General features: G+C 37.3%; 1 protein-coding gene across 1 annotated transcript in view; it reads left to right on the plus strand.

Annotated features, from left to right (window-relative positions):
* Window positions 1-14007, plus strand: part of TRPM6 (transient receptor potential cation channel subfamily M member 6) — a 327340-nt gene that overhangs the window by 50468 nt on the left and 262865 nt on the right. Inside the window, exons 12-13 of the mRNA XM_053699972.1 lie at window positions 5820-5954; window positions 7657-7710. Coding sequence (XP_053555947.1) covers window positions 5820-5954; window positions 7657-7710 — 189 coding nt within the window. The remainder of the gene's footprint in view (window positions 1-5819; window positions 5955-7656; window positions 7711-14007) is intronic.

A 14007-nucleotide genomic window follows, 5' to 3' on the forward strand; every position in this document is an offset into this window, starting at 1 on the left:
CCCTAATCTGCCCTCCCTAATGTCGCCGCCACCTAACTTCAAGTATTAACCCCTAATCTGCCGACCGGACCTCGCTGCTACTATAATAAATGTATTAACCCCTAAAGCTAAGTCTAACCCTAACACCCTCCTAAGTTAAAAATAATTTTATTCTAACTAAATAAATTAACTCTTATTAAATAAAGTATTCCTATTTAAAGCTAAATACTTACCTGTAAAATAAACCCTAAGATAGCTACAATATAACAAATAATTATATTGTAGCTATTTTAGGATTTATATTTATTTTGCAGGCAACTTTGTATTTATTTTAACTAGGTACAATAGCTATTAAATAGTTATTTACTATTTAATAGCTACCTAGTTAAAATAATTACAAAATTACCTGTAAAATAAATCCTAACCTAAGTTACAATTAAACCTAACACTACACTATCAATAAATTAATTAAATAAATTACCTACAATTACATACAATTAAATAAACTAAACACTAAATTACAAAAAATAAAAAAAAGAATTTTAAGCTAATTACACCTACTCTAAGCCCCCTAATAAAATAACAAAGCCCCCAAAATAAAAAAAAATCCCTACCCTAATCTAAATTTAAAAAGTTAACAGCTCTATTACCTTACCAGCCCTTAAAAGGGCTTTTTGCGGGGCATGCCCCAAGAAATCAGCTCTTTTGTCTGTAAAAAAAAAACACAATACCACCCCCCAACATTACAACCCACCACCCACATACCCCTACTCTAACCCAAACCCCCCTTAAATAAACCTAACACTACCCCCCTGAAGATCTCCCTACCTTGAGTCGTCTTCACCCAACCGGGCACCGATGGACCAAAAGAGGGCATATGGAGCAGCAGAAGTCTTCATCCTATCCGGGCAGAAGAGGACATCCGGACCGGCAGACATCTTCATCCAAGCGGCATCTTCTATCTTCATCCATCCGACGAGGAGCGGCTCCATCTTCAAGACCTCCGGCGCGGAACATCCTTCTTCAACGACGACTACCCGACGAATGAAGGTTCCTTTAAGTGACGTCATCCAAGATGGTGTCCCTCAAATTCCGATTGGCTGATAGGATTCTATCAGCAAATCGGAATTAAGGTAGGAAAAATCTGAATGGCTGATTGAATCAGCCAATCAGATTCAAGTTCAATCGGATTGGCTGATCCAATCAGCCAATCAGATTGAGATCGCATTCTATTGGCTGTTCCGATCAGCCAATAGAATGCGAGCTCAATCTGATTGGCTGATTGGATTAGCCAATCGGATTGAACTTGAATCTGATTGGATGATTCAATCAGCCAATCAGATTTTTCCTACCTTAATTCCGATTGGCTGATAGAATCCTATCAGCCAATCGGAATTCGAGGGAAGCCATCTTGGATGACGTCACTTAAAGGAACCTTCATTCGTCGGGTAGTCGTCGTTGAAAAAGGATGTTCCGCGCCGGAGGTCTTGAAGATGGAGCCGCTCCTCGTCAGATGGATGAAGATAGAAGTTGCCGCTTGGATGAAGATGTCTGCCGGTCCGGATGTCCTCTTCTGCCCGGATAGGATGAAGATTTCTGCCGCTCCGGATGCATTCTTTTGGTCCATCGGTGCCCGGTTGGGTGAAGACGACTCAAGGTAGGGAGATCTTCAGGGGGGTAGTGTTAGGTTTATTTAAGGGGGGTTTGGGTTAGAGTAGGGGTATGTGGGTGGTGGGTTGTAATGTTGGGAGGTGGTATTGTGTTTTTTTACAGGCAAAAGAGCTTACTTCTTTGGGGCATGCCCCGCAAAAAGCCCTTTTAAGGGCTGGTAAGGTAATAGAACTGTTAACTTTTGTAATTTAGATTAGGGTAGGGATATTTTTTTATTTTGGGGGGCTTTGTTATTTTATTAGGGGGATAAGAGTAGGTGTAATTAGCTTAAAATTCTTGTAATCTTTTTTTATTTTTTGTAATTTAGTGGGGTTTTTTTTTGGTAATTTAGTTTAGTTTTTTTAATTGTAGGTACTTGTAGTTAATTAATTTAATTAATTTAATTGTAGCACAGTGTTAGGTTTAATTGTAACTTAGGTTAGGATTTATTTTACAGGTAATTTTGTAATTATTTTAACTAGGTAGCTATTAAATAGTTAATAGCGATTTAATAGCTATTGTACCTAGTTAAAATAAATACAAAGTTGCCTGTAAAATAAATATAAATCCTAAAATAGCTACAATATAATTATTCGTTATATTGTAGCTATATTAGGGTTTATTTTACAGGTAAGTATTTATTATTATTATTATTATTTAGTAAATAATATTTAATTTATTTTGTTAGATTAAAATTATATTTAATTTAGGGGGTGTTAGTTTTAGGGGTTAATACATTTATTATAGTAGCGGCTAGGTCCGGTCGGCAGATTAGGGGTTAATACTTGAAGTTAGGTGGCGGCGATGTTAGGGAGGGCATATTAGGGGTTAATACTATTTATTATAGGGTTTGCGAAGCGGGAGTGCGGCGGTTTAGCGGTTAATAACTTTATTAGAGTGGTGGCGAGGTCCGGTCGTCAGATTAGGGGGTTAATAAATATAATATAGGCGTCGGCGGGGGTTAGGGGCAGCAGATTAGGGGTACATAGGTATAATGTAGGTTGCGGCGGTGTACGGAGCGGCAGATTAGGGGTTAATAATATAATGCAGGTTTCAGCGATAGCGGGGGTGGCAGATTAGGGTTTAATAAGTGTAAGGTTAGGGGTGTTTAGACTCGGGGTTCATGTTAGGGTGTTAGGTGCAGACTTAGAAACTGTTTCCCCATAGGAAACAATGGGGCTGCGTTGGGAGCTTAACGCTGCTTTTTTGCAGGTGTTAGGTTTTTTTTCATCCCAAACTGCCCCATTGTTTCCTATGGGGGAATCGTGCACGAGCACGTTTTGCCAGCTTACCGCTACCGTAAGCAACGCTGGTATTGAGGGTTGAAGTGGCGGTACATTAGGCTCAACGCACCCTTTTTGGAGCCTAACGCAGCCACTCAGACAACTCTAAATACCAGCGTTGTCTTAAGGGTGCGTTGGGAAAAATAGCAGCGTTAGCTACGTGGGTCTTTACCGACAAAACTCTAAATCTAGCCGTATGTGTTCTCGCCAGAGCATCTCAGATGTTAATATATCAGGCCTTAGGAGTAGGTGATACTCAGTGATTTCAGCTTCACTTGCTTGTTGATTGCACTTTGCAACTGCAGGTGTTGTGATACATGTTTATTATCTGGTGCAGGACAGAATGTCTAGTACAATGTATTGGCAGATTATTATTCTCTTATAAATCAGGATCATTTTTAAAGACTTAGGTGACATTAGCAGTGATTGAGCTACTAGTTAAGACAGGGAAATATATATATTTTTATATAGAAGTAGATCTGTATTTAATTAAAGAAATAGTGTACTTACATTAACCCCTTAATGACCAAGTACGTGCCACGAACGTCCTACAAAAAGTGTCAGTTAATGACCAAGGACGTGCCTGGCACGTCCTCTGGGGTTTCAAGCTCTGGAAGCGATTGTGATCGCTTCCAGACACTTTCAGGGTATTGCAGTGATGCCTCAAAATTGAGGCATCACTGCAATACCCTTTTTACCCACCAATGCAGAGAGGGCCATTCTGTAGCCCTCTCTGCATCAGCCAGCCATGGTGACGATCGTTGGTGGGTGGGAGCCATGGCAGGGAGGCGGGTGGGCGGCCCATCGCTGGAGCAGTTCTGGCAGCTGTTCCCGGAGGTAGGTGGGAGCGCACGAGGGGGGCGGGCGCGAGCGAGCAACTGACCACTTTACACATACTGTAATGATAATCGAAGGCGTGAGAGGAAGAGGGAGGAGTGGAAATAATTGTTGGGAATGGGATCAGGGAGGGAGAGGGTGGTAGGATATTGAAGGGGGGGCAGCTACACTATGGAAAACAAGGGGTTATAAAAAAAAAAATAAAAAAAATATGCACATTTGTTTACAAACTCGGTACTGGCAGACAGCTGCCAGTACCTAAGATGGCCACAAATATGAAGGGGGGGAGCTTAAGATAGCTGTTTGGGGGGATTGTGGAGGTTGGGGGTTAGAGGGAACCTACACTGCAGAAACTATTTATATATAATTAAAAAAAAGATAAAAAAAAAGTTTTTTAAAAAAAGGCTTTTATTTTAGTACTGGCAGATTTTATGCCCGTACTTAAGATGGTGGTGACAATTGTGGGGTGAGGGAGGGAAGAGAGCTGTTTGAGAGGGGTCAGGGAGGGATCAGGGGATGGGATGTGTCAGGTGGGAGGCTGATCTCTACACTTAAGCTAAAATGAAAAGTTAGTAAAAAAAGTTAACCATTTTTTTTATTTGATCACATTTGGCAGGGAAATGGTGGCATGAAATATACCAAAATTGACCTAGATCAATACTTTGGGTTGTCTACTACACTAAAGCTAAAATTAACCCTACAAGCTACCCAATTAAATCCTTCACTGATGGGCATAATACAAGTGTGGTGCGCAGCGGCATTTAGCGGTCTTCTAATTACCAAAAAGTAATGCCAAAGCCATAAATGTCTGCTATTTCTGAACAAAGGAGATCCCAAATAAGCATTTACAACCATTTGTGCCATAATTGCACAAGCTGTTTGTAAATAATTTAAGTGAGAAAGTTTGTGAAAAAGTTAACAATTTTTTTAAATTGATCATATTTGGCGGTGAAATGGGGGCATGAAATATACCAAACTGGATCTTGATTAATACTTTGGGTTGTTTAGTAAAATTAATATATACATGTGAAGGGTTATTCAGGGATTACTGACAGATAACAGTGTTACAATGTAACTATCGCTACTTGTATTTATTGCCCTATAACTTGCAAAAAAAGCAAAAAAACATGTTAACATTGGGTATTTCTAAATTCAGGACAAAATTTAGAATCTATTTAGCATTGGTGTTTTTTGGTGGTTGTAGATGTGTTTTAGAATTTGGGGATCAAAGTTAGAAAAAGTGTGTTTTTTTCCATGTTTTCATCATATTTTATATTTGTTTTATAGTAAATTATAAGATATGATTAAAATAATGGTATCTTTAGAAAGTCAATTTAATGTCGAGAAAAACAGTATATAATATGTGAGGGTACAGTAAATGAGTAAGAGGGAAATTACAGCTAAACACAAACACAGCAGAAATGTAAAAGTCCTGGTCCCACACTGTAAGAAAATTGAAAAGCGCTGTGGTCACTAAGGGGTTAAAAGTGTATCTTTATTTTGAGTTTGCTTTCTTTTTAAAATATTTTTTGATGAATTACATGCATTGTAGCTCATTGACCAATGAAGAATACAAAACTAAACCCAGAGTGGTTATCCATTTAACTATTTCTTTTTTTAAATGAAGATTAAACATCTCTTGCTTTTGTGTAAAAGCATTTTTTTGTCCCACACTCCCTAGAGAAGCCAAAAAAAGCAAAATCTGTGACTTAGGTTTCCAAGCTGCTGCAAATTACCCAAACCAGCTATTTGGCTAACAGCTTTTGCAGGTTACAAATTTAACTTTTGGTTTTCTGGGGATAATAGGACAAGAGTAATTTTGTCAAAAAGAGAGGCAGCATGAGAAGCAGTAGGAAATGATTATGTACATAATCTATATTCAATTGAAATTATGAAATTTTTATTGTCCAATTTTTTCTAAGATTTTGATAAAATATATAGAAATCTCTTGAATACTTAAATTTTATTTACCTCTAAATGCTTTAAACTATGCTAATGCTTTTAATATTGTATTATTTTGACTGCACATGTACATAGTATATAAACTAGTCTTCCCGTTCCTTATTAAAGGTTGGCTCTTTGGAGCAAGCAATGCAAGATGCATTAGTTATGGACCGTGTGGACTTTGTCAAGTTGTTAATTGAATACGGTGTAAATATGCACAGGTTTTTGACTATTAGTAGATTGGAAGAACTTTACAATACGGTGAGTAGTTACCAGTACATGTTAAATAATGCTTTTCAATGAAGATAAGCTATAATCTCTGTTTAAGCTAACACAACATAGTTGGGTTTTAAAAGAGCTTGGTAGAGAGTTCCTGAGGACAAGAGCAGCCTATGAGATGTATTAGAGACAACAGAGGGAAGTAAAATTAATAGGATTGGAGAGACGTAGGTCAGAGACTAATCAAAGATGGCAGGTCAGGGGGTATTTGGAGACGAGATAGGAGTTAGGAGTGAGGCTGTTGAGTGTTTTATAGGTTAGGGTTAATACTTTGAATTGTATTCTAGAGTGCATGAGGAGCCATTGTAGGGGCTGGCAGAAAGGGCAGCTGATGTAGATTGGTAAATTAGGTGAATGAGTCTACTTATGGTAGATTGGAGGGAGAGATGCAGTGTTTGGGAAGGCCATTTAGGAGTAGGTTGTAGTAGTCAATACATGACTATATGAGGGAATTAACTAGTATTTTTTTAGTTTTTTGAGTAAGTCAATGGCAAATTCTGAAAATCTTGCAAAGGTGTGCTTGGCAGGATTTTTTAGCTGCTTGTATATGTGGAGTTAATGCGAGTTCAGAGTCAAGTGCAATACCAAGACAGCTAACATGGGATGAGGTGTTGAGAATAGAGCCTCCAATTTTAAGAGAAATGTCAGGTGTGGGATGTCTAGGAAAGGGGGTAATAAGATCAGTTTTAGACAGATTAAGTTGAAGGTAGTGTGAAGACATTCAAGAGGAAACTGAGAGATATCTGGTTAATCTGGTTGAGTAAAGAGGGAGAGATAACAGAAGAAGAAAGATAGATTTGGGTATCATCAGCATAGAAGTGATACTGGAACCCAAAGGAGGGTTTTCTAAGAGAGTATGTATAGGTAGAAAAAAGCAAGGGGCCGAAGACAGAGCCTTGTGGTCTTCCTACTGAGGGAAGGAAAGGATCAGAGTATATACTGTAAACAAGTGGTTTGAAAGATAGAACGCAAACCAGGAGAGGGCTGTCTCAGATGCAAATATAATGTAGAATTTGTAAGAGGAGAGGATGGTCAACTGTGTTTAAAGAGCTTAATTTTAACAAATGAAATACCAGAAAATATATTTGATTATAGAACTAAATTGGATTTTTTTAATTTTAAGGGCTAACTAAATCATTTAATTAATTTTGACATACATGCCCCTTTAACTACAAATACAAACTAAAAAAAAAATGAAATTCATGTTTGAGTTCAGTAATAAACACATCCCAAAATGTTGTTCTTTTGCATTACCTATATTGAAGCATGACGGCAGTGGTCATAGATGACACCTGTGATTGGGTATCAAGACTATGGTTAATATTACTATATATTATTATTATATTATTATTATTATATTATTATGTCAGGTCAGACATAAAGAAGGAAAGAAAATAGTGATTTTCATTAGATGATTCGCTTATTGGACTAGTATATTTAGTTTGTGTCTTATGAGTACCTTTTACCTAAATATTTCTTACAAATTAAATCTTCCTAATTTTCCTTGTTAAACTCTGAAAGGCGGAGTGCATATTTTATTGCTTTGTAATAACTAGTGAGCTGATTTCAATAAAAACATTAGAAAGTCATTAAACATTTTATTCATTTCCTGTGTTATGCTGTGTTATTTGAATAAAATATTAAGCAATAATTAACTACATTTTTATTTTATTCTCTGTTAAAGAAACAAGGACCTACTAATCCACTGTTGCATCACCTGGTTCGAGATGTAAAACAGGTATGATATAATCAAAGATATGGGGAAATAACCTGCCATGTGAGCATCAGGGGTTAAGGGACGGTAAAGTCAAAATTAAACTTTCAAGATTCAGGTATGGCACAACCATTTACTATAAGTGCATTATAAAAAGACATTGGCATCTACTTATCAAGCCGTCGACTTTCTTGCATTCGACGGCACCAATACGCTCGCCTAAGATCGCCTAACATCGCGGCTGTGGACCTGAATGCGTTCTCCAAAGTTACCAAAAAGCAGTCAAAAAGCCGCGCACCAAGTACTGTGCGATGAGCAGCGGACTGTTGTTAACTAACAGTCATCAATCTCGCTGCCTTTTTTTCAGCTTTCTTGGTACCCTGTCACTAAACATCCACACTATACTATACTGTTTACCCCCTAAACCGCCGCTCCCGGACCCCCACCGCAACTCTAATAAATGTATTAACCCATAAACCGCCACTCCCGGAGCCCACCGCAACTCTAATAAATGTATTAACCCCTAAACCACCGCTCCCGGAGCCCACCGTAACTAAATAAAGTGTTTAACCCCTAAACCGCCGCTCCTGGAGCCCACTGCCACCTACATTATATTTTTTAACCCCTAATCTGCCCCCCTACACCGCCGCAACCTACATTACATTTATTAACCCCTAATCTGCCCCCCTACACCGCCGCCACCTACATTATATTTAGCAACCCCTAATCTGCCCCCTACACCGCCGCCACTATATTTAATGTATTAACCCCTAAACCTAAGTCTAACCCTAACCCCCACTAACTTAAATATAATTTAAATAAATCAAAATAAATTATTCCTATTTAAAACTAAATACTATAAAATAAACCCTAAGATAGCTACAATATAACTTATAGTTACATTGTAGCTATCTTAGGATTTATTTTTATTTTACAGGCAACTTTGTATTTATTTTAACTAGGTACAATAGTTATTAAATAGTTATTAACTATTTAATAACTACCTAGTTAAAATAAATGCAAAAGTACCTGTAAAATAAAACCTAACCTAAGTTACAATTACACCTAACACTACACTACAATTCAATTAATTACCTAAACTAAATACAATTAACTACAATAAAATAAAATTAAATAAAATGATCTAAAGTACAAAAAAAAACTAAATTACAGAAAATAATAAAATAATTACAAGATTTTTAAACTAATTACACCTAATCTAATCCCCCTAATAAAATAACCCCCCCAAAAATAAAAAAGCCCTACCCTACACTAAATTACAAATAGCCCTTAAAAGGGCCTTTTGCGGGGCATTACCCCAAAGTAATCAGCTCTTTTACCTGAAAAAAAAGTACAATACCCCCCCAACATTAAAATCCACCAGCCACACTACCAACCCTACTCTAAAACCCACCCATTCCCCCTTAATAAAACCTAACACTAACCCCTTGAAGATCACCCTACCTTGAGAAGTCTTCACCCAACTGGGCCGAAGTGGTCCTCCAGATGGGCAGAAGTCTTCATCGAAGCCAGGCAGAAGAGGTCCTCCAGATGGGCAGAAGTCTTCATCCAGGCGGCATCTTCTATCTTCATCCATCCATCCGGCGCGGAGCGGGTCCATCTTCAAGACATCCGACGCGGAGCATCCTCTTCCATCGACGTCGACTGTAGAATAAAGGTTCCTTTAAATGACATCATCCAAGATGGTGTCCCTTCAATTCCAATTGGCTGATAGAATTCTATCAGCCAATCGGAATTAAGGTATGAAAAATCCTATTGGTTGATGCAATCAGCCAATAGGATTGAAGTTCAATCCTATTGGCTGTTCCAATCGGCCAATAGAATGCGAGCTCAATCCTATTGGCTGATATCAGGATATCAGCCAAATCGGAATTGAAGGGACGCCATCTTGGATGACGTCATTTAAAGGAACCTTCATTCTACAGTCAACGTCGATGGAAGAGGATGCTCTGCGTTGGATGTCTTGAAGATGGACCTGCTCCGCGCCGGATGGATGAAGATAAAAGATGCCGCCTGGATAAAGACTTCTGCCTGTCTGGAGGACCTCTTCTGCCCGGCTTTGATGAAGACTTCTACCCGTCTGGAGGACCAGTTCGCCCGGCTTCGTTGAGGACTTCGGCCCGGTTGGGTGAAGACGTCTCAAGGTAGGGTGATCTTCAAGGGGTTAGTGTTAGGTTTTTTAAGGGGGATTGGGTGGGTTTTAGAGTAGGGTTGGGTGTGTGGGTGGTGGGTTTTAATGTTGGGGGGTATTGTACATTTTTTTTTAAGTAAAAGAGCTGATTACTTTGGGGCAATGCCCCGCAAAAAGCCCTTTTAAGGGCTATTTGTAATTTAGTGTAGGGTAGGGCTTTTTTTATTTTGGTGGGCTTTTTTATTTTGTTAGGGGGATTAGATTATGTGTAATTAGTTTAAAAATCTTGTAATTATTTTATTATTTTCTGTAATTTAGTGGTTTTTTTTTGTACTTTAGATAATTTTATTTAATTGTATTTAATTGTAGTTAATTGTAGTTAATGTAGGTAATTAATTTAATTCTAGTGTAGTGTTAGGTGTAATTGTAACTTTGGTTAGGTTTTATTTTACAGGTACTTTTGTATTTATTTTAACTAGGTAGTTATTTATTTTAACTAGGTGAACTTGTGCACATGCTCAGTAGGATCTTTTCCCCAGAAAGTGTGGATATAAAAAGATTGTGCAAAATTTGATAATGGAAATAAAGTGGAAAGTGTATTAAAACTGCTGCTCTATCTGAATCATTAAAGTTTATTTTGACTTGAGTGTCCCTTTAAACAACTTCCCAGTAAGCTCAGGAGCAGCAATACACTACTGGGAGTGAGCTGAATTGTTAGCTGCACAAACATGCCTTTTGTCACTGTCTCACCCAATGTTTTTGGTAGTGCATTGCTGTTCCTTTTACAAAAGGATACCAAGAGAATAAAGCAAATCTAAGAATAGAAGTCATTTGGAAAATGTTTAAAATTGTATGAAAAACAAAAAACAAAAAACCCCCCAACAAAACAGATTTCAAGAACTTTTAAAATACCTTTAAAAATATTTTTTTAAAAGACTGAGCAATATTTAAAAATGCAAATAGCCATAATACAATAAAACTAAAACATTCAGTGGTTTCATAAATTAATAATGGGTACCGTTTATAAAATAAATTTTACTTCTATTATCAAATTAACTTTGTTCCCTTGGTATTCTTTGTTGAAGGAGCAGCTATGCACTACTAGGAACTAGTTGAACACGTCTTGTGAACCAATGAAAAGAGGCATTTATTTGCAGACACCAATTAGCAGCTAACTCCCAGTAATGCATTGCTTTTCCTGAGCCTACCTAGGTGTGGTTTTTAACTAAGGGAATAAAGCAAAGTAAATAATAGATGTAAAGTAGAAATTTGTCTAAAATCACATGTTCTGTCTGTTTCATGAAATAAAAATGTTTAGTTTCACGTCCCTTTAAGAATATATTTCAGCCCTCATGGGTAAATTTCGGTATTGAACAGAAGCAATTTTGTAATATACTGTACATGCATTAGAAAAAATGCTTCTAATAAAAGCTATAGCTGTTTTAAAAGTATATTTAAGTATGCACCGTGCACCAGCATTTTAAACAAAGCACTTGCTCAGAGAGCCTAAGATGCCTGCACCATCTGGTAATGACTCATTTTGTTAATTGCTGACATGATACAAGCCCCACTGATGATCTGCACAGCTGCATTGTTTAAAATGTGAGTGCAGTGACAATATCTAGCTATGCTTCACATGCACGTGCAGAGAAAAATGTTAACACTAAAACAGTGATAACTTTTACTAGAAGCATTTTTGCCAATACATGTATATTGCATATATGTTTCTATTCAAAGATGTAATAAATCTATGTACATTTACATTTTGACTGGAATGTCCCTTTAAGTTTGTGTATGTAAAGGAACAGATAAGATTAACAACTCAAGTGACAGCTTAATCTATCGCTATAAAACGTGAATCACACAATGTAGCAGTAGCTCAAGCCACTATCTGATAAACCATTTGCAATATAACTTCCTAATAGCTAAATTATTTACACCTGTCTTTAAGCAGCCTAAAAAATCAATATGATCCTGGAGCTAGTTCAAAATCCAAAGCAGTGATAACAATTCCTTTTCCAATGCACACACAGGCATAAGTGTGCAATATATCTTACTTACCATTCACTCACACAAAAAGCAAGCTTTCCCAAACAATGCTGATAAACTCAGGACTTACTTTACCACCTTTCCTGGAAAAACATACTGGCCTTGTTAAATAGCATACATTTGCATAAAGGTGCTAGGTTTTAAATGATCACTGTATAAAAATGGCATTTCACAATTGTAGGATCTTTTCCAGATAAGCCCCGCCATTAATGCAAAAAGTGCATGCGTGAAAAGTTAAGCCCGCCACTTTTGCCTGCTCCAATGTAATGCACGCACACATGCTACGCAACCTTGAACTTTGAATATTTAAACTAGCGCCATAAAAACAATGAACTTTCTGACAAGGAGACGGCAATACGTTTTTTGTAAAGCCACGGGGGGGGGGTAGTTATCAAGCCGTCTACTTTTCTGGCTTTGCCGGCCCAATACGCCCGCCTAAGCTCGCCTACCTTCCCCGCCGCGGACCTGAAAAAATACGCCTAAGTTATCAAATAAAGCTTATCACTCATCCGATCTCGCTGCTCTTCGGCTTTTTCCCAGCTTTATTGCTAGCCTGTCACTAAGCACTCACACTAAACTACACTGTTCTATCCCTATACCGGCGCCCCCGGAGCCCCCCGCAACTAAATAAAGTTACTAACCCCTAAACCGCCGCTCCTAGACCCTGCCGCAACTCTTATAAATGTATTAACCCCTAAACCGCCGCTCCTAGACCCTGCCGCAACTCTTATAAATGTATTAACCCCTAAACCGCCGCTCCTAGACCCTGCCGCAACTCTTATAAATGTATTAACCCCTAAACCGCCGCTCCCTGAACCCGCCGCAACCTATATTAAATGTATTAACCCCTATCCTGCCCCCCCTACACCGTCGTCACCTATAATAAATTTATTAACCCCTAATCTGCCTCCCCTACACCGTCGCCCCCTATAATAAATTTATTAACCCCTATCCTGCCCCCCACTACGCCGCCGCCACTGTAATAAAATTATTAACCCCTAAACCTAAGTCTAACCTTAACCCTAACGCCCCCCTAACTTAAATATTAATTAAATAAATCTAAATAATATTTCTCTTATTAACAAAGTTAATCCTATTTAAAAATAAATACTTACCTATAAAATAAACCCTAATATAGCTACAATATAAATAATAATTATATTCTAGCTATCTTAGGATTTATTTTTATTTTACAGGTACCTTTCAATTTATTTTAACTAGGTACAATAGCTATTAAATAGTTATTAACTATTTAATAGCTTACCTAGCTAAAATAAACTGAAATTTACCTGTAAAATAAATCCTAACCTAAGTTACAATTACACCTAACACTACACTATACTTTAATAAATTATTCCTATTTAAAAATAAATACTTACCTGTAAAATAAACACTAAGATAGCTACAATATAATTAATAATTATATTGTAGCTATCTTAGGATTTATATTTATTTTACAGGTACCTTTGTATTTATTTTAGCTAGTTAGAATAGTTATTAAATAGTTATTAACTATTTAATAACTACCTAGCTAAAAGAAATACAAAATTACCTGTAAAATAAATCCTAACCTAAGTTACAACAACACTACACTATCATTAAATTAATTAAATAAACTACCTACAAATAACTACAATTAAATACAATTACATAAACTAACTAAAGTACAAAAAATAAAAAAAGCTAAGTTACAAAAAATAAAAAAATAAGTTACAAACATGTTAAAAATATTACAACAATTTTAAGCTACTTACACCTAATCTAAGCCCCCTAATAAAATAACAAACCCCCCCAAAATAAAAAAATGCCCTACCCTATTCTAAATTAAATAAAGTTCAAAGCTCTTTTACCTTACCAGCCCTTAAAAGGGCCATTTGTGGGGGCATTCCCCAAAGAAAACAGCTCTTTTGCCTGTAAAAGAAAAATACAACCCCCCCAACATTAAAACCCACCACCCACATACCCCTAATCTAGCCCAAACCCCCCTTACAAAAACCTAACACTAATCCCCTGAAGATCATCCTACCTTTAGTCGTCTTCACTCAGCCGAGCCACCGATGGAACCGAAGTGGACATCCGGAGCGGAAGAAGTTAATCCTCCAAGCGTCGCTGAAGAAATC

The sequence above is a fragment of the Bombina bombina genome, chromosome 2 (genome assembly GCF_027579735.1).
Source record: "Bombina bombina isolate aBomBom1 chromosome 2, aBomBom1.pri, whole genome shotgun sequence".
NCBI classification, from domain to species: domain Eukaryota; kingdom Metazoa; phylum Chordata; class Amphibia; order Anura; family Bombinatoridae; genus Bombina; species Bombina bombina.